Below are 21,887 nucleotides of genomic sequence, written 5' to 3' on the forward strand. Positions count from 1 at the left end.
ACTACTGAATTGAAGCTCCAGTACAGAAAAATAACATTGTTATAAACTTATTATTTTGTATGTTTTAAAATATAGTAATCAGTAACCATTATGTTATGTCATTCAGTAAAATATGTATTCGCATTTTTCTCTAAATTCCTATCATTAGTGCTCGATGTCAATCCGGAAGTGTTATCAGTGTAAATACTAAAACTTCTGTTTAATTTATAAACATTTAAAGTACTGGCCCCATGACTGAACCCTGTGGTACACCCATCCAAAAAAAGCAATCTACGGATAGCTACTTTTTATATTAGCATACTTAATTCTATTTTCAAGAAAAATTTGTGCTCACTTAAGTGCAAAACCCCTTACACTATCATAAAAAATAAACTTAGAAATCAATATTTGATCAACGAAAACATGCCACTGCGAAATCTCTGATTTAATATTCAAATATTTTTATTTGTAATTTTCGTAAAACTTATAAAATTATGCATTATTTATTATACGGAAAAACATTACTAGGAAAATTCACATAATTGTAAGACGAGCAACTTGAAGTTGTGTGAAATTTACAATTTATATTGTGATAATTATTACAATGACTGAAATTAAATACGTTGTGCTCATTCTTTGGCATCAAATAAATGATATACTATGTAATACTTTTAAATATTATAGGCCAAATGTCTGAAAAAACTTAAAAATGTCATAATCTTTAAAATTGTGGAGGAAAAATGTTTGTTTTCGAAACAACTATTGTTAAAGTTGTGTAGAGCACTCGATTAGTCATAGTTCTCATTTGAATATACTAGCCCCTTCAAAGTAAATCCAAAAGCTATGAAATTGCCCAGAATTTCGCATTATATTCGAATAAACTTTGATGACTTGCTCAGTTCGCATTAGCGCAAAATAACAAAGAATCGGTTAAATCTGTTCTATGCGGGCATTGTTGGAAAATGCACAGTCTGTTCTTGTGCGGTTGACTTGACAATACGCTTTGAGATGGGTGACTTTGCTTAACCGGAACCCTGTATCCGGAACTATAAAGCCTTCCTAAGTTTACCCCAAAATATCGTCCGACTATAGTAAATGGCGAATTTCACAATATACATTTCGGTATATTATATCGCAGTACGGGGTTGCAAAGCCAGTATTTGATTAGAATGGATGGAAAACTTTCCATCCATTCTACATGAAATTTTACGCCACTGCCAATAATTTTGTTGTTACATCTTTTAAACATTTATAAATAATAATTTTTTTTACATAATTTTACTCTGCAAATCATATACCGAGTGATGCCAGTCTCTCGGAAGACGTTCGAGTGGGACACAGTTTAGTAATGTGTCCCAACTTTCACACTTCTTTTTAGGTTTATTTCAGAAATTTAATTTCAGAAGGCCCTATTTTTAATTAGTCAGTTTTAATTTAGAAAAAAAAATCCACTTGCATTGCAGAAAATATTATTTCTAAGAGTTTTCAATTATTTTTGTCTTATACTCTACTGGAAAAAATTAAAGGATGAAAAATATTTGATAAATGTAGTGATTTTTGAAAGACTGTATCTCAGTGAAAAAGAGTCTTATCGAGATAAAAAAAAAAACGTTTTGAAGCTTCAGTGAGATACAAAAATCAGTAAAAAATTAATGATATAATTTTTTCCCTTAATTTTTTCCGATAGCATAGTTATCAGCTGTATTGTATGAAGCTATGATAATGTTATAATGAAATTCATTATTTTGTTTATTTCTAACATTTTTAAAGCCTAGAGTATTTTTGTTTCACTTTGAGACATTATTTTTACAATATCTCTTCTAATTTGAAAGTTCATCATTTGCAGAACATGCTGTATAGCGTCTAATTAATTTCAACACTATATATCCTTTATATCCTTTATAATGAATTATTTATGAGTGATTTATTTTTACACTCAATATTTAGTTAATTAAAAACCAAGTAAAAAATGACCCATAATAGTTAAATTTAAATCATATTAGAGAAAAGTCAACTCTAAATTGGTTTTATATACTCAGAATAGAGTAAAAAATCACTCAATTGATAATTAGCAGTAATTCGGGCATGAGTAAAACTCACTCATTTCTGGTGCAATAGTTTCACTCAGTTGTACTCGTACTAATAGAGTGAAAATTTCACTCAATCTAGTGTGGCCAGAAATTGAAACATTATTGAGTAAAATTGAGTGAAATTTGATTGAAACTTTGAACAGTGATACATAAAAATGTTAATCAGGTGTTTGCAGCAACTAATACACTTTTATATAACTATGTATATCTATATGTATATTTTTTTATTGTCGTACTCCTCACAACATTGAATCCTGTTTTACGTTTTATGGATATAAAGCAAAATTTTACTTGGTTTACTTAGGTACATAATTTGTATTGACTGGAGGTAATAAATGACAATTACTGTAAATCCAAAATATTATATTTCAAATTAAATAAATAATGTCAGAATAAAATAACCGTTAATTTTAATAGACCCGAGCACCGCAGATTCGAACGGGTTCATTTAAATCTGGTTAAATCGTAGTCAGTTCTGTTAACAGCGTATTCCAATAACTCTACAGCTATAACCGGAATAGATTGGAATGACTCACTGGGGACACCACCGAGCATTAATACAACCGTGCCTAAACAAGTAAAACAAATTAAAAGAGGCATCACACAAATTTAAAATGTGGCAACGCCATTAAAAGTAATAGCACGCGTTTTTTGCGGGAAAAGAATGTTTTAATTATAATATTCGTGTGTGTCGAAATACGTTTGATGTTATTTTTTTGTTGCAGATGAAAATAGAGATATAAATGGGCATCCGGAGGATGACCTAAAAAGGCAGAGATCACAGTATAATGGGGACCAGCTATATTCAAATGTAAGTAAATTGCTCTCATTAAAACAAAATTAACTTTCAATGTACTGTGTTTACGATTTTATGTTGTTTATTGCCGAGTTTATTTATTGCACCCACTGATGCAATATTAAATTACCGCTTCTATTTTAAGAGAAATCACTTAAAAGTACTACTTGTGCGATAGCTATCTTATCCTAACATCTGGCCGAATACTGTTCCTCCTGTAGTTATTTATTATTTAGTCGCCTTTATCCTACGTGTAGGTAAGTTTCCTAATAACCAAAACACGCACCAATTTAAATGTTTCCTCCAGGCCATACCTTCTAATATTGCCGTGTATTAACTTGTAAGTCGAACCATTAGTTCAACCGATTTAGCTTTAACGTTAACATTATCATATGTTTACTGAAGTGGACAGACATTCAACACTAATTTAATTTTTAGTAGATCCCCAGGAGATAATAAGTTGCACGTACATTAAAATTTAATTGGTATTGGCTCGAGGAAACGCTGCTATGAAGTGATAGTAAGCCCTCTTAATATTCTGAATATTTTTGTGGTGTAGATATTTCAATTCTTCTTAAACTTCAGGAATTCTTACAGGCATTAGATATGGCCTACATTCCAACAAATTGGTTAAACCATAAATGAAGTCGTCTAAAGAGGAATGAAAAGAATTTCATTTCTAGACAAATTCAATCAATTCACTCCCAATTATATCTTTTTGGTACCAAAATTTTCATCAACAATTTATCAAACCAACAATGAAAATGTCTTAATTCTTAAGATAATACAATGCCATAAAATTTAAAATTGTTGTCACTGGACCATAACTATTTATTTAAAATATTAAGATTATGAATCATTAGGTCCTTCTTTCATTCACAGTGAGCTCATTAAAGTGATGACATCAAAGCAAATTCGTCACAAATTTTAAATGTCATTTCAAATGAAGCTTCCAGGATTGCTTCGCGAAATGGAAACCGCTGGGATGTGTGTGAATAGAGGAGGGGAGTACTTTGAAGGAGACAAATAAAATGAATAATAAAGTATAAAAAAAAAGTTCGGTTATTTTTTTAACAGACCTCGTAAGAACAACCCAAATCAATTTGAACTGACCACGTGGATAACTTCTAAAATTTACTTGTAGTGGATGACAACTAAAGGCAGAGAATAGCAAAAGAATGTTATGTACCCATTGGACATTGTAGAAATAGGTCAACGAACTCGATAGCAGCTTTGTAACTAAACGGATTATTGCATATCTACGAGCAAATTATTTTTGTTTGGTAGTTGCGATACCATAGGAAACTGTGCAGAATCGATGTTCTGCCCTGATGGCAGTTTTTAGCTAAAACTAATTAGGAATTTGCCGTACGCCATTGTCTTAATAATTATGTCGCTTTTTCCAGAGATGTTGTTTTATAGGTGCAATCGTTTCTTTCAGCTTTGGTCGAGTAAATGGAGTATCAAGGATGAGCACAAGCTGTTGTCGGAACTGGGTGGAGCGGGAACGACCACGGGTCAGACGGGATACTACGACACGCATGCAGGTTTTGCTGGCGTCGGTACCGTCAGTTCTGCCTCGGATATCTACGATACCATCAACACCATGAGCCAAGCAACCTCCCAAAATATTTACACACCTCCTCTTCCGGGTTCACTAGGTAAGCATGTCTTGCTTTCAATCAATTAATAGGCTCTTCAAGCCTCCAAAAAGTACATCCTAATTGGGATAAAATAAATGGGCTTTGCCCGCTGAAACTCAGGACTTGTTTCGCATAGAGCAAAAAAGGTTTTCAAGTTTTTTATGAAAACAACTGACTTTACAGATAATGGAAGCATGAATTTGCGTCAGTTTCTTATTTTTAATATTTTTACTTGGTAAATTTATCTCTTTTAGACATGTATGACCGTGGTTACTTTTAGAAATCCAATAAATTATAACCAAAAAGATTCATTTAATGATGTCTATGTTATTATTGCTTTAAAAGCGTTAGTCTTAATATAATTAATGGTATTCAGTTGAGCTCTAAAGGAAAAAATTTACAGTGTATTCTGGAAATTTCTCATCCCAAAATTAGTTAAAGTTTTAAGATTTAGTTTTGAAAATACAGATAACTGTCGAAATAAAAAATCAGATAAACGCATAATAAAAGTCACCTGATATTTTTCCGATTTTATACTCATCTAGAAGATGAATGAATTAAAAAAACTGTCAAAATTTTATTAGATATTTAACTGTCTAAAAAACTATACTATCAAGTCAGTATGACACATATATTACTTTTCATAAAATTATAAAGATGCCAGTGACGAGGCAAAATAGAACAAACCTTAACATGAACAATTTGACTAATTTCTGGATGAGGAATCTCTTTACTAACGATGGAACGTATTTTTAAGACACTTTGTACCTATTACTAACGAATTTGTGCACTTGTGCACTTGGTTGATTTGCTATAAGCACTTATATTTACGTTACTTAAATAAATTAAACGAGCACATCCTGGTGGTGGTAAATTAAATTATATAATGTAACAAAGATATTGAAAAGCAAATCAAAACACAGGTACCAGTTCATTGACCCCGTTAGCCCCAATAACTATGCACGAAATGAAAATAGAAACCAGTAGGATAATGGATACAGCAATGTCCCCATACCATTCCGGTAAGTATTAGGAAAATGGGGAAAAATTTCTGCTATTATAAAAATGTGTAGTGTTCTAATAATTCTTTAATTACACACTATTATTAACTAATTATATTTGCACTATTCAAAGACCCTGCAAAATCAGAATACATGAGAGATTTCAAAATAATTTGAAAAAAAAATCAATCCGTGATATGTTATTCCTATTGAAATTACACTAATTCACGATTATATTAACTATTTTAGTTTTAAATACTATTCATTGAGGTAAATTCAAGATAACAGAAGTTATACAGGGTGTTTTGTTCCTTTTTTAGTCAACTTTTCTACGTATAATTTTCATTATCTAAATACGCCTTCTTAAATACTAAAAAGTTGACCAACACCTATTTCATATTTAAATTGGTTGAGGTGCGCACAATTTTCCCCATAAATATGCACCCAGTGACCCTACGCCACTGTACTGTTTAACTTTGCATGTCCTTACACTTATTTTCGCATGTTTTTTTACCACGCTATTGTTAAAGCTACTTATTGCATCATTTGGCATTGAATCCTCTAATTAAAATGTCTCGTTAGGTATCTCCAATCTGCCCTTCCTATGTTCCCATGTTATTTTATTCAATTCGCTTGTATCATTTTTTCACTTAGTTGCCAATGCGTTTTAAAGGATAGGGTACGGGATTCATCGGATGACCTTTCGAATAGCGCACAACACCTAAATAAGGTGAAGGAGGTTCTTTATTATTTCACTAGAAATTTTATATTAATATTTATTGTCGTGCACATTAACTTCTTATGAATATAATATTAAAATACGTTATAACTATAAGAATTTGTGGGGTATAAAATTTTTAACAAATATTCTAAAACAATTCATATACTCGTATGTAAGTACATATTTAATTATTCAAGATTGAAGAGGAGTTGACTAATAAAAAATAATGTAATAGTCATATCGTACTTCGGCTTATTTAATACAAAGTTGGATTTTATATTACCATTATTTCCTCTAATTTAAAGCAGTTAGTGACAATTTGGGATAGCGGATTTACAAATATACTTTTGGAGCTTTTTTCTTGCCGTGTTCAGAGAGCATCTCAGATGCAAACTTATTATGAATTTATTTGAATCTTATTCCTTTAAGAACCATCCTTTTCATCTATGCATAATTAAAATTAAAATTAATAAAACCTCCCCAGCACGAACTATTTCTTAATCTTCTTTTTTCGCCAATTTTACATTAATACAGCTACCATCTGTATATCACAATTTATAATCATTGCATGTACTAATATTTACGCTTGTATGAAATAATCACACATGTAGTTCTACAAAACAGCGAATAACAACTAATTCCAGCCTAGCTGTCGGCTAATGAACTGACAATGATAGATCTACGAGCTCCATTTTTGTGAATATCAACTAGTTAGATGCAAAGACGCCGTTACTTACGACATACCTACTTTGTGATAAAATTCGTTATACAAATAATAATCTTAAACGATTACACGTAATTAGTTACTTCGACCACCTTAGTCTTAGGTTACTCATTCTGCTCAGCGGTAGCTAACAGTTTCGTGTAGATGTCATTTGGTTTTTGAAAAAGTAGTTTTAAATTTTTATTATGTATTATTTTTATTTAGACCAGGACGGATCTGTTTTGAGGTGGATGTGCTAATTTTTTATGGATTACCTTCAGTACGACTCACATAAGAAAAGTGTAGATCCCTAGATCTGGGCGAGGTCCGCAACAATTTCAAAATTGCAAAAATTTTAAAATATTTTTAAAAATACCTATTTTATCTGAGGTTTTTACTTATATCTTGGAACCTATGCATTTTGGAAGAATGTTGAAGAGGAAAAAGAGTTTTAGAATTGAATTTTGCATATTCTACTGGAACTTATGGATATGAACATTTTTTCCAGTTTAGAACTAGGAAAAACGAAGCCACTGGATAAATGATTATTATTAAATTGTTTATAAATTAACGGTAAATGCCGATAAACTTTGACCGCTTATATCTCGAGAACTAATAAACGGAATTTAACTTTTTTTTAGAAACGTCTTTCCGAGTACTTTAAAATTATAATTTAAAAAAAAAACTAAATTGCAAATTGATAAATGTAATCTGATTGTTTAAAAATAAAAAAAAAGAGTTTAAAAATTTACTGTGGCCGTCGTAATCAAACGATTTCAATTTTTCAAAAGCCATTTGGAGGGTTGAGCGGTCTTTTTTATGTGAATAAAATAATAAAGTATCTAGATGGTTTATTTGAGGCTGTTCAACATTTTGAAAATTTTTTTCAAAAAATTATTTTGCGACAACTATTGAACCAATTTTAATGAAAATTGGTGTGTTGTTTTATTATACTCTAAAGTTTTTTTTTCCAAAATTAGAATGCCCTCGGAGCAATTAAAATATTTTTAAAAAATTATCCAAAAAACTTGATTATTTTGCCTTTTTTTCATGAATTATTGCTATTTTGCAACATCGGTAATAAATTAAAACATTTTTAATTTACAGTATGTGCAAAATTCAATTCTAAAACTTTTTTCCTCTTCAATATTCTTCCAAATTGCATAGGTTCCAAGATATAAGTAAAAAACTCAGATGAAATAGGTATTTTTTTAAATTTTTTGAATATTTTTCCGAATTTTCAAAATGTTCCGGGTCTCGCCCAGATATAGGGATCTACACCTTTATTGTGACATGTACTGAAGGTATTCCAGCAAAAAATCCCCCTTCTTACATCCAAGATAATAGATAATATGTATTCTAAAAAATGTAGCTCTGCAGTGTTGCATGTAGTATGTTTTTATTTATTTATTATATAGAATATTCAATAAAGATGTGTTTAATATGGAGTTTACACTGAGATGCTGTAAAGAAATATGGGTGTACAAATAAATATCTAAAAGTATTATATTATTTATTAAGGGAAGTAATAAGAATCGATATTTTTCAGCTTTGTAGTATATTCACAATCATTTAGCGATTATACTCTCTACTATATTTTATTATTAATTTATTTTCTCTTGAAAGAAATTTACAATTTTGATTGACATCTAATAAAAATTACTCCATTATTTCACCACAACCGTCTTTATTGGATCATCCTTTCCTAATTTAATTTTCGTTTTGTTTTTTATGTTTGTGTGCTAATATTTTTGTTATTGCATGATGTAGCCGAGACTAGTTCGCCGTACAGTGGCGTGGTCGGGCTGGGGGCAGCAGTGGACGGGGCTTCCCCCGGGCTACCGCTGGCTCTGCCCGCGGAATCCGGAAGCCAACCCGCATCGCATACCGGATCGCCGGATCCAGCAGCTCTCACAGTTCTCCAGCCCTCCAACGGCGCCTCACAACACTATTCCACAATGTTACCCAGTTTTGGTTATTCTACAACAGGTAGTGTCACTCTTATAACAGACAAAATAAATTTAAACTTGTGCGATTGATACGCCGCGCCGTCGCCTAAGTAGCCAGTTATAAACTTACAGGAATCTTTGACCTGCCTTTGTTGTTCTCGGTCTAGGTCATGTGAGGGCGGGCCCGTTATAAGAACCCCCTGATCTGATATCCATGTCGGTCCTTGTGGTTTCATATGTAGCTGCTTTAGAACCAATAACAAGAAACGAATATCAGGACAAGTTAGGCGTTTTGATAACGGGTTTGCCTCCAGAGATTTAAAAACGTTGGGAAAATTAATTTAAAGGTGTCAATACAAACAAAAATTGGATAGCCCGTATAACATATTTATTTAACACCAATTTCGTATGAAAGAGACCTAAGTACCCTTCTACTGACAATGGCAATTTAAAGCTATATATAGAAGATTTAAGGAGGCGTGAATGGGGATAAAAGGATTTAATATTAATTAAACAAAAAATTATTTAACAAATCACATACAAATTTAAATCAATTATGTCCTGGCAACGATGAATTTAAAGACAAATTATTAATCTCCTTAAGGTAAATGTGCCGATAATAAAGTAGAAGTCAATCTCTTTTGGGTTAAATCTCTTAAGGTTAAATTTGAGTCTTCAATATTGTCCAAAATTGTAACTAGATACACTACTTCATCTATGCAATTCCCTAATCAATCTTTTTCAGAATTAATTACATGCAAATAACGTATTAGTTAAAAAAAAACAAAAAAGTACTGTAATATGAAGTAATTGGAACAAGGTTCTTTTAGAAACTAACACATTGCATCTACTTGGTTCTACGACTTTGTAGCGCAATATGGAATTTAAAGATTACTTTACAATATTATATTGTAAAGTCTGTAGGTAAAACTACAAAGAAATAAAAACATTTTTACTGAATCAGTGAAGGTTTGTCTCTTCTAATAGGTATGAATATACAAAGTTCTTGTAAGTGGTAAGTGGCATATTAATTATTCTAATGAAGATATTTTGAATTTTCTTTATATCCATGGAACATTCACCGTGAATCAAAATTATTAACTGTATTTCTATGATTTGGTATTTTGCAACTGAAACAGAACAATTAATGAAATGATTTTGGTTGGTTTTCTTAGAATTTTTCTCTAATTTTTAATGTTGTAAAAGTTTTTATAGAATAGCAAAGACAATAAATAAAATAATTTCAAATAACTAATAAATGCATTATTATAATTTTATGATATTTGGAATGAAGTTGAGAGGATACTATAATTTAAAATTTTGATTACTTTACATTTCATTGTTTTCTTAATGAAAGAATGCTTATTTCCTCTTTATTGTACTTGCAGTTGCTAATAATAGTATCCCAATGGAAGGAAATCTTATTAGGTATTATTTTTGTGTAAATATACCCCCTCATTATTTAAAAGATGCGACAAACGTGAAACAACGCACTTTATTAATGTCAAATTTTGCAAAATACCAAATCATAGAAATGCAGCTAATATTGATTCATGGTGAATGTCCGTCCCATGGATCTAAAATAAATTCAAAATATAATAATTATTCTACAGTTTTCTTGTCGAGAAAGTACTTGATACTTGTAGAATACTGAATGATAAACTAATATTTGCCTTTCAAGTTACATTTGATGATATTTTAACGTAATATTCTTGAAAATGTATGTAAACCGCAAATATCTGAGAAAATTGAAACTGTAACCCCTATAATGCCTATATCAGTGAAAAGAGAATTTGATTTTCTATAATATGTCGCAGAAAAATACAGGGTGTTTCATTTGACTTTAAAAAGTTTTGTCGGTGTTAAGTTTTCAAAATGTAACGTGAAAAATGAGACACTTAGTATAATTTTCTTCAGGTAATTTTGATCGGCTAAGGTAGAGCATCTTATGTTCTTTGTGTATTCCGAAAAGCAAGTGAAAGCTCCCAGAACGATGAAAGATATAAGGAATTTTCGAAACGCTTGCATCTGTCAAATTTTTTGTAAAATAACGATTATCTCGAAAACGGATAGATTAAGGTACAGGGAATCTTCAACATTTTTGAATCATTTTTAATTTATCTTGTCGATAATCGTCCCATTTAAAATAACGAAGTTGACAGCTACTTCCAGTATAACCGGAAGTGCTACGTTGATGGCATTATTTTCATTGAAGAGAACAAATTTGATAACCCCCGTAAACAAAATTTCAGAGACATATTGTCATTGGTTCCTCTGAAACGTCTATGAGACCACTTATCGTGAAGAACCCTGTATATGTCCTAAAGGTTTTACAGTAAGTCATTAGACAAAGCGATAAAAAAGTAGCTATTTGTAAGTGAATGTAGATTAAAAAGCAAATCAAAGCAGAAAATGTGAAATTGTCCATTAGCTTTATTTGAAAAAAGTTGTTGCATCTGTCATGGTTCCAAATAAGTTAAAATTTCCGAAAAACAGTTGAATTTTATTATTAAGGCTTGTACCATCACTCATTTCCACTGTTTCTTCATTTATTTCGAATATCGCGTTGATGGAATTGTCCAAAACGAAAACAAAGTAGAAACAGATCCATGTACAACGCGAGGCCAATTCTAATAATTATTTTCTCTTTTCAGCAGGCACCACGGTCGTACCAGGAACTGATTATGCTTACAGTACGGCTTATAGTCAGTATGGGGCGGCTTATGGTACCTATGGTTATGGAAGCGCATCCAGCGGGTTACTCAGTAAGTAAACAGTGAGTATTGTAACTGCAAGTATTGAATGAAACTTAGTGGCGATTTGCCACAATTTTCATTTACGTAACAACGACTTTATTAGGACATAATTCCATTTAAGGTTGTGGTGGAAATATAATTTTGGATTTTTATCTTTACATTTACTTTAATAATCACGAAATGTACTTTTGAATTAACATTTGCACAAAATTAACCAGCAATTAACACACAAAATTGACTTCATACAGTAATGTTCAGTTTTGTACGATTAGTTATATTTCCATTACAAAATAGGATTCAAAATAATATCAATATTTTAAATTGAAAATCCACATAGAAATTTTAGGTTACTTATTCCTAGAAATAGGTAATTGTTTTAAATTAAATATTATAACCGATTTTTGTAGATAATTCAAAAAGGATTCAACATTGAACTTTTGCAATTATGTGTTTCTATTTTTATTTCCTACAATGTTTTATTGAAATTTTATGCATGCACCAAAATTGAAAAAGGCCAGCACTCTAATTCCGCTTATGTGGATGGAGCCAAAGAGATGGAAAACTTTTTCATTTTACGAAAATGTAAATATTTATTTACACCATAAAAGAGGTGAGTATTATTTACCAGTCGAGGACGATCTTGCGCCCGAGCGGAGCGAGGACTGGCAATAGAGTCCGAGAATGGTAAATTATACTTAACTGCTGCGTGGTATATAACATTTTATCTGCTCCCACAGTTTTTATGATTCATGAAATGAAGATTAGGTTTTATTTTTTGACATTTCTTAATCGATTCATTTTGACTTTATTCGAAATCTTGCAAAGTCACCTTGGTTTTTTGGATTTTGTTGTTTCTAAGATTTCTTTATAAACAAGCTACATAAAAGCTGCAATTTAGCTGGTTTTGAATTATTTCTAAACGAGTGATTTTCAAATAAAAACTGCAGCAAATGCTGCCTGCGAATTTTCATTGCCCAAGAAGTCGAAAGTGCGCTACGGACAGAACAAAAATACTGGTGTTTCTGAAATGTCACTGCTAGCATATTTCATGGAGAAGTGAAGAATTTTAAAATCACCGGCGAATTTGTGGAGTGAATACTCAATGATTAAGACAACTATTTTCATATAGGAGAACGTGGATATATATCAAAATACCCCAAGCTAAGAGCATTTTTGAATCGTAAGAATGACGGCTATACACCTAAACGTTTTTACAAGAGAACAAGTCAAATATTTTCTCATTCAGGCACTATATAACACATATTTGCTAAATGAAGGTAGTAACGATCTTAGGCATTGCAGGAGCATGCCGTTCTGATGAGTTATGCAAACTTACTTTGGACAACGTCAATTTCAAAAATTTCGATGACATTATTGTAGTTACAATTCCAGATTCTAAAAATGGTATGTCACGTACGTTTATAATTACTTCTCGACTGGGTTCTGTCTCTCACCTAGAAATTCTCAAGAAATATATCAAGATTAAATTGGAAATTAAAACTGAAATTTCACGCTTTTTCATGCGCTATCAAGCAAGTAGATGTTACAACCAACCAGTCGGCAAGAATACCCTTTCTATGATTCCTAATAAGATTGCACAGTTTTTTAAACTAGAACATCCTGAAACATATACAGGTCATTCATTCCGAAGAACATCGGCAACGTTACTGGCTAATACATAAGTTGATGTATTAGCAATCAAGAGACATGGTGGGTGGGTGGAAATCAGCCACAACTGCAGAAAGTTATGTTACCGACAGGTTAAGTAACAAAAATGAAATAACCAACAGGATCCTTTACAATGCCACTTCAACTCCAGGTTCTAGTAGTACGCCGCATCGTGCTATTTTAATGGATCAGTCAGATAATATTGAGCCTCCGGTAACTGAAATGGAGTGGTCAAATCATTTTGAGAAAAATGTGACAATTAGTAAACGCGAGCGGAATAATTATCCAAATTTTATAAATGTTACTAAATGTAATAATTGTACTATAAATATCCATTTATAATAATTAATAAAATGTAATGTTCATCATATATTTCTATTTATTTGTTCATAAAATATCTTCCACTTCTACGGTACCACTTACCTCCTTAAAAAAAATGTATTAATTTATCACAGTGGGAGCAGATAAATATCATTTTTGTTCTAATTAGTCCATCTAGTATGTAGCCAATATTTTATTTTCATGATAACAGAAAAACTATTTACGAGAAAAATAATTGTCCTCAAAATATTAAAATTTTTCAGGTTTCTTTCGCCTTCAGTCATTTATTTGAATCCTATTACACAATCCCATGTGCAAGTAACATTGCGAACCATCAGTGTCTGTAAACGACGTATTTTTTTCCAGATACGGCTTATTATTACACCAGCAACGACGTCCACGTTAACCACGTTAACAACAACGTGCCGGCGCAAGGAAACGGCGTTAATTCGAACGGAAACACGGAACAAAGCAGCCGAAGCCCCCTGGCGGCGACTAGAGCAAACTCCCTGGCCTCAGCGAATTCGCCAACAGAGAGTGGCAGCGCTTGTTTAACGAAGACAGAAAACATTTTCAACACCCATGATCTGAACCTCGCTTAAGTTCTGGTGCGAACTGGCGGAAAATTTGAAAAACTGAATAAATGGCTGAACATTTCTTGAAAAGAGTGCGAGAGAAGGGTGGGATAAGTGTGTAGATACTTTAGGATAAGTTACACGTAGTAATTGTTTTTGTAAATTCATTTGTGTTTTAGACAAATCGATGCAAATAAGTATTGTAAGATATACATTGGTCTCAGAATACTACGAAGAATTTTGTTATTTATTTACTGTAATCATTTCAAATGTGTTTTTTATTACAATATATTATATTTTATATATTTTAGCGAAGTAAGATACACCAAAGAAATGTTTTTTTACGATTTATGTTTATATGCACTTTTTATCATATCAAGACGTAATTTGCAAGGAAATTACAAACTGCTGAAACATTTCATTGCAAGTTGCCATTTTGTGTAATTATTTTTTTGTTAGATATGTTCTTAATTTGCACCAAATCCGTATAATTACATGACAGAAATGATTTTCAAAAAAGTTATCTGTCAACTAGTCAGAGAAAAACGTACTTACCTACATCCATACTTTTGTGTTCTCTGAATCACTAAATTCCGTGTATATTTATCCAAAAACTAAATCCCTTTAAAAAGATATTCTAAAAGATATATTTATTTTACGCGAATCCAATAAATATGTACGGAATTTCGAAACACCTTTGCTGATTACAAAGTAACCAGCGAAGGTGAAAATACGTAAATGTAAAGAAAATTATTTATTTTATTTTGTAAAATGTGTAATAATATACCAAAGAGACGGCGGACTTATCAAAGCTGTCAAGGTATTGTAAGTATTGTATTGTAAAATGTGATAGGCCCAAATATTTCAGGCCCCGTCTTGCCCTTAAACCAATCCTGTCACATTCACTCATAGTTGTAGGCAGTTTATATTTAGAAAAATAAATCAGTTAAATATATCGGCTTTGATTTATTTGCACACACAAACAGAACCGAAGGAAACATAATTTGATAACAGCGTCTCTCGATATAAAATTTAGGAAAGTACAGGGTATCCGGGAAAAACGTGCACAACTTACGAACAGAGATTCGTTGGCTTAAATTGGACCAATTTATTTTTGGATCCCTTAAATATAACATATTTCTCAAACACTCTGTATTTAAATACATTTAAGGACGTACATTTTGCAGAAAATCTGTAGGAGATATCAAAATTCACAACAATATAGAAAGCGATATTGTATAATTATATATTTTACAGTCACAGGCATACGAATAAAAAAATTATGGGACTGGGAGGTAGGAACACCAAAAAAGTAACACCATGTACATAATTTTCAACATATCCGACAAATATATTCAAATAAACAAAAATATGTATCAAATATGATGTTCCTCTCTAGCCAGTTGGGTGTTGACTTTTGTATACAGGTAAGTTGGTCTAAATAGTGTTATTTTGATCTCAGCATATTGTCAATGTTCTTGTAAACTCTCAAAGTTGACTTCAACATGGGATATTTAGTCCACAATGTGGATGGAACTGATTTCTCACTTAAATTGAAAAAATAAGCCGGCAAGACATCTTCATTTACGCCTTTCATCCCTTCCTTGATTTTCCAATCTTGAAATTCTTTCAGTTTTTTGTTATATACAGACTTTGATTTCTCCGGAATGATGCCTGCAGTAGCCGCATTAGCTTTTTCTAAAATTTCAGATGGAAATTCCACATTTTCCATTTTTTCAATTCAAAAAATATTGTTTGTTTACTGACAACCCTTGGTTACAGACACAATTTAGGTTGACACTCGTATCCTTTGTAATATTTAAAAATACATTCATTTCGTTAAATTACTTTTTCTGACATTGACCACTTGAAATTTTAAGTTATTTTTATTTATTATTAAAACCAAATTCTATGAGAGTGTTGGATAAGATTTTGATGACACTCGTGTGTTACGTCATATAAGTTACTTGGGAAATTATATTTCCCAGCGTGACTTATATATACCGTACAGACTAGTACCATAAATAACTATTGTTTCTAAAATCCCATTTTTTTTCTCAGTAAAGAAAATGTCAACCTTAGAGATTTCTGACAGTCAAAAAATGTCATAGTTTTGTGGCGGTTGGAGAAGAAGATATTTGATCGCATATACCGATGATGTGTATTTTGCATTGACTGGATGTCTAATTAGATGTCTGCAAAATGNAGATTTTGATGACACTCGTGTGTTACGTCATATAAGTCACTTGGGGAAATTATATTTCCCAGCGTGACTTATACAGGGTATATATAAATATATAAACAAAAAAATCATTTTTCTTTAAAACCTCAACACCCTGTATCTCTAAAACGGGGCCGTTCCAGACCTATGTTTATCAGGCAAACACATATTATTTTAAAGAGATCTATCTACCCTCGAAGTTTCCTGCATACAATTCGGACCACCCTGTATATACCGTACAGACTAGTACCATAAATAACTATTGTTTCTAAAATACCATTTTTTTTCTCAGTAAAGAAAATGTCAACCTTAGAGATTTCTGACAGTCAAAAAATGTCATAGTTTTGTGGCGGTTGGAGAAGAAGATATTTGATCGCATATACCGATGATGTGTATTTTGCATTGACTGGATGTCTAATTAGATGTCTGCAAAATGTACAACAAAGTAATTAACTATGGATAACTGGTCATTTTTTAAAATTTCTTAATTATTTAACATTAATAATACGCCAATAAAATTACTAATAAGTTTTTAATAATATAATGTGACAATGACACTAATAATAAACCGTGGATATATTACGAGTAGCTGTGAATTAGGCAATATAAAACAAAACAAAACTATTTAATTTCTCTTTATTAAATAAGGAACATGAGTAATAAGTATAATAAAATTAATTGTTAATAAAGTTAAAGGTAATTCCAGCATAGAAACTAGACAATGAATTTACACAGTCAAGATTTACTGCGTTGTCTCTACATTTATCTATATCCTGCTCTAATACACATCATTGTTGTTTAGGTAAATAATTATTAAGTTGTTATTAAATCAGTAAGTACTAGAATTTTAGAATTTTTTCCATTTGCTTTATAATTTGGAAAAAGTGAAAAAAGATTGGAAAAGTCACCTAATATTATAATAGGTGACTTTTGCAATCATTCGAATGAACACATCCATAGGGAATTTTAGTAGGAATATTTTGAAGCGTATATCTCATTTTTCATCAAAAACGGATTTAAGGGGTTTTGATACTAGAGGACTCAATTAACAAATTCCTAAACAATATGTTTTAGAAAACTTCAAATAGTCCGAGTATATCTACAGAGAAGATTATGTATTTTTCTATTATACCAGCTCTGTGTCAATAGGTATACAAGTTCGTTGGGCTTCAGTAAATATTTATACCTACAAAACCTAGTCTAATAAATGTAAGAATTTCTTTTAGGGAGGATTTGTAAAGGATAAAGTTAAGAGTTAAAATTGAGAATATTTGTTTAATAAGCTTTTCATTATTACAAGAAAATATTCACTGTTACGTTATTATACAGTCTACAAAAACAGAAAAAAAAATCAGTTTATGATTAACATTAATGCATAATGAAGTATTCTGAATTCTACGTAGATCGCTGATCAATAACAGGCTAGTTTCGGAGTCATTTGAAGATACTACTTTTCTCTTTTAATTTTTTTGCTACGTATTGATGTACTAACAATCCACACTTCATGATTAGAGTATATTACGTGAAATACGTGAAATATATTTAAAAAAAATGGTATGTAAAGATTTAAAAACAGTTTTTCTTGTAAGGTGAATTTATTCAGCTAATCGTAGATGTGGATATGTTGATACAACACGACTTAAACAAAAAGCGATTAAAAAGTTCTGCTTAGGATAGCGTAAATTTTTGATTTCTATTTTACCACAAAAACTTATTGCAATAGTAGTCTTAATAGGAGTCATTGCTCCACTGAATGCAATTTTGTTACGTAAGTTAATCAATTATACGTTAAAGGAAACAAATTTAAAAACTTTATTTTTTAACAACATAACAACAACGAAACATATTATATAATAATATATTACAATGATAGTTGATCATTACTACTGGTACTATCACACAGTGAAAAATATTTAGTCTAATTTAAAATGCTCCGGAAAAGGCATCAAACTCTTTTTCGAATTCTGACTTTTCTAACATGTATTTAGGTAATTGTACTCCAAGTTCTTTACTATATACGGCCTTAGTCTCGTCGCTAAAAGCTCCTTCTCCAGGGGCGACGTTGAATTCTTCTGGAGTCTTTATAGTTGGGTCTGCCTTATCGTCTATCCTTTCTGATTCATAAGCGCTTTCGTCGGGTTTAGGTTCTTTATCTTCCTTCACCTTCTTTTCTTTTTTATTTGCACTTCTCTTCTCCCGATCGGGATCGTAACGGACGAACGTACTAACTTGTTCGGAAGCAGCTGCTTCTAATCCTAGCGGAGCTGGGGGATTGGGGACATTTTTAAAGAAGTATTTATTTTTGGTTTCCGTAACAACTGGTTCTAGTTTGGTTTCTTGTTTGGGTGCCTCCGTTACGTTTTGTTCGGGCTCGGCTGGTTTCGCCTTTTCCGTTGCTTTAGCTTCGTGATAAGCTATGTGTTTGGTTTCAGGTTTAGATTCTTGAACGTACATACATTCCTCGTTCTGAATATTGTTTTTATCTACACACAGGTAACAGGTCATGCCTTTCTTCTCTGCTTTCTTGCAGTTTGAACGGTCTTTTTTGGTGAATTCAGCCAAGACGGATTCTACGTTCTGTTTAGTCGCTTCAGGAACTGGGACTTCATACTTATCGCGTACGGGTTGCTGCCTGGATTCTTGTTTGGCTTGTTGCTGTTTCGAAAATTCGGGGAAATATTTGAAGTGGTACTCATCAAAGTCTGTGAAATAATCCGATTTCTTCTTTGTGTCTACATTGTCTGAACTGGCGCCTTTGTAAGCAGCAGAGTGGTCGTAATTGGGTGAACCTACATTTTTAACGAAATGGCTTGGGAATTCATAGCCCTCCTCATTCTTTTTTTCTTTCTTTTCTGACGACTTGGCATGATGGTCTTCACGACCTTCTTCGTTACCTTTCTTGGGAGCTTTCTCCTCATTTACACGGCTTTGAAACTGTTCAAGGAATTCAGCATTTTTTTTGGAAGCTACATCTGCGTTTTCTTTTGCATTTGCTTCTGCTGCTTGGCTCTGTGGTATAATCTGGGATTCCGCAGGTTCATCGTTATCAAACTTCTTTTCCGTTACATAAGCGAATTTCTTTTCTTTTGGTTTGGAAGCGTAAGAACATTGTTCAAAATTGCCACCTGATTTGGGGTCTTTGCATATAGTACATGTCATACCGTCTTTGTCAACTTTCTTACAATTGTCGGGATTCTTCTTAAGTTCCTCAGAATGTTGTTCTGAATATGTTAGTTCAGGTTTACTTTCATCATAATGTTCCGGTTCATATTGGAAGCCGGCACTATAATCTGATGGAATCCCTCCATCGTGAGAGTCTTTCCTCGCCCTGTTCCTTACATAAGTGTAGGGATCGTTTTCCGCGTTTTCAGCGCTTCGTTTGTACCTGTATGAGTTTGGCTCTGGTTTATTCTGCATGGAATATTGAGCAGAATTTCCTTCATAATAGTCTACTGGTTTCTGTTGTGTGCTGAACGAACACTGGGTGTATTTTGCATTTGTTTTTGGATTTTCGCATATAAAACAGTTCATGTCGTCTTTGTTGTTAGATGCTACTTTTCTGCAACCTTTTCCCTGTAAGTGACTGGGGGTATTTTCAGAGGACTGGCCCTCATGTTTTGGTTCACTGCTTTTCTTATATGTGGGATTATAAGGTTTAACTTTGGAATCATAATATTTCGAGTTTTGAGCTGCATATTCTTCCGATGGCTTGAAGCTATTTTCAGAGGACTGGCCCTCATGTTTTGGTTCACTGTTTTTCTTATATGTGGGATTATAAGGTTTAACTTTGGAATCATAATATTTCGAGTTTTGAGCTGCATATTCTTCCGATGGCTTGAAGCTGTACTTTTCATAGGGAGAGCTTTTTTTCTTTTCATAATCATTATCTACTTGCTTCCCATAAGGAGTACTGGCCTGCTCGTCGTAAGGAGCACTTTCTTGTTTTTTATCAGTTTTTTCTTGCTTCTCATAAGGTGCATTTACTTGCTTTCCATAAGGAGTACTTGCCAGCTCCTCGTAAGGATTGGGTCCATCCTTTTCATAAGGATTTACTCTGTCTTCGTAAGGAACACTTTCTTGCTCATCATAAGGAGTATTTACTTGCTTTTTATTAGATTTTTCTTGCTTCTCATAAGGAGTAGCTATTTTGGCTCCATAAGGAGTACTTGCCTGCTCCTCGTAAGGATTAGGTCCTTCCTTTTCGTAAGGATTTACTATATCTTCGTAAGGAGAACTTTCTTGTTCATCATAAGGGGCACTTTCTTGCTTTTTGTTAGTTCTTTCTTGAGAACTCGCAGCTGGTTTGTCATATCCCGAAGCTGTTGGGTACTGCGACACAGTGGAACTTGATTTGCCAGTATCATAGTTCACTTTAGGTTTATTCGATTTAAAAGTGAAAGCGAATGGGATCGGCAGTTTGTAGTCTTCTTCGTTCTTTTCTACTATTCCTTCTTCGATATCTGGTTCATCACTGCTTTTCTGCTTATTATTTACGTCTTCAGATGCACTTGCTGATTTGTCTTCTTCATCATCTTCATAACTACTGTATTTGGCAGGTACCTGTTGAGAAACATAGCTAGGACCTGGAGGGATTACTTCCTCATCCTTGTTGGATTGTTGCTTCTGTAGTTTTTGTTGTCTCCTCTCCGACTCCTCAAAGAAATCTTTCAAAGGTCCATCATCCAGATAGGAAGGATAATCCTCTCTTTTACTTTCATAGGATTGTAAGTGTTCCTTCTTCTTGTTCTCAGGGGCGGATTTTACAGGTTTATCATTTGATTCACCAAAAACTAAAACAAATAAATAATCGGTTAAATTGTATTAATTTTAATGGTACAAACTAACTATGAGCTGGTTTGAAAAAAGTTTCAAACTCTGTTGGAGTTACAAAGTCGGCTTGTTTGGGACTTTCAGGCTCGTCTGATGTTGCTGCAGTGAGAGCAGCTGACGTTTCTTCAGCAAAAATTTTTGCGTAATCACGATCATCTTCCTCCTCTTCTTTTACTTCTTTCTTCTCCTCTTTGTCATAGTCATATTGCGCTTTTACTAGGCATAATACCAGTAAAATGCAAACCTAAAATCATAAAAAATTACTTACTAGTGAATTATGCGAATTAAAACTTTCACTTTTTTAAAAGAAAATTCACTGCACTGCAAACACCATCCATTATAACACAATTTACGTTTACGTCATGTTAGGTCACTAACCTGTGATAAAATGCTTCTCTGCAGAAGCATTTTGCAGTCCACGAGTCACAAAAATTAATAAAATTAATGCAAATTCCCTTACTAACTATTTATATAAAGGTTTCCCACTACAAACGAACAGTAATCCACGTAACTTGAAAGCGAATTGTCTCGCTTTAAATTCCAATATTTCTTAAAAACACAATCCATTCAACCGAAAATGATTGGATACGTCAACTCAAGCGTAAAAAACCGTTTTTCAATACAATTTAAAATA

The 21,887-nt window shown here is 32.4% G+C and overlaps 2 protein-coding genes across 3 annotated transcripts in view; one reads left to right on the plus strand and one right to left on the minus strand.

Moving 5' to 3' along the window:
• LOC108908837 (paired box protein Pax-5) overlaps nucleotides 1–15,118 on the plus strand; it is a 172,932-nt gene extending 157,814 nt beyond the window's left edge. The window contains exons 6-11 of one of the 2 annotated variants that reach the window (XM_018712984.1): nucleotides 2,795–2,880; nucleotides 4,307–4,526; nucleotides 5,432–5,530; nucleotides 8,704–8,922; nucleotides 11,537–11,647; nucleotides 13,994–15,118. In XM_018712984.1, coding sequence (XP_018568500.1) covers nucleotides 2,795–2,880; nucleotides 4,307–4,526; nucleotides 5,432–5,530; nucleotides 8,704–8,922; nucleotides 11,537–11,647; nucleotides 13,994–14,229 — 971 coding nt within the window. In that variant the 3' untranslated portion in view covers nucleotides 14,230–15,118. Of the gene's footprint in view, nucleotides 1–2,794; nucleotides 2,881–4,306; nucleotides 4,527–5,431; nucleotides 5,531–8,703; nucleotides 8,923–11,536; nucleotides 11,659–13,993 lie in introns of both variants that reach the window. The other variant, XM_018712985.1, reaches the window with a different exon arrangement.
• A 3,228-nt stretch (nucleotides 15,119–18,346) lies between these two features.
• On the minus strand, nucleotides 18,347–21,661 carry LOC111691922 (uncharacterized protein DDB_G0283697-like). Its single transcript, XM_023455457.1, has 3 exons — nucleotides 21,632–21,661; nucleotides 21,269–21,497; nucleotides 18,347–21,213 (listed from the first exon to the last, which is right to left on the minus strand). Exons 1-3 carry the CDS (start codon nucleotides 21,659–21,661, stop codon nucleotides 18,347–18,349), a joined length of 3,126 nt encoding a protein of 1,041 aa, XP_023311225.1.
• Between the last annotated feature and the right edge of the window lie 226 nt (nucleotides 21,662–21,887).

Source organism: Anoplophora glabripennis, unplaced genomic scaffold (genome assembly GCF_000390285.2).
Source record: "Anoplophora glabripennis isolate ALB-LARVAE unplaced genomic scaffold, Agla_2.0 scaffold118, whole genome shotgun sequence".
NCBI lineage: Eukaryota > Metazoa > Arthropoda > Insecta > Coleoptera > Cerambycidae > Anoplophora > Anoplophora glabripennis.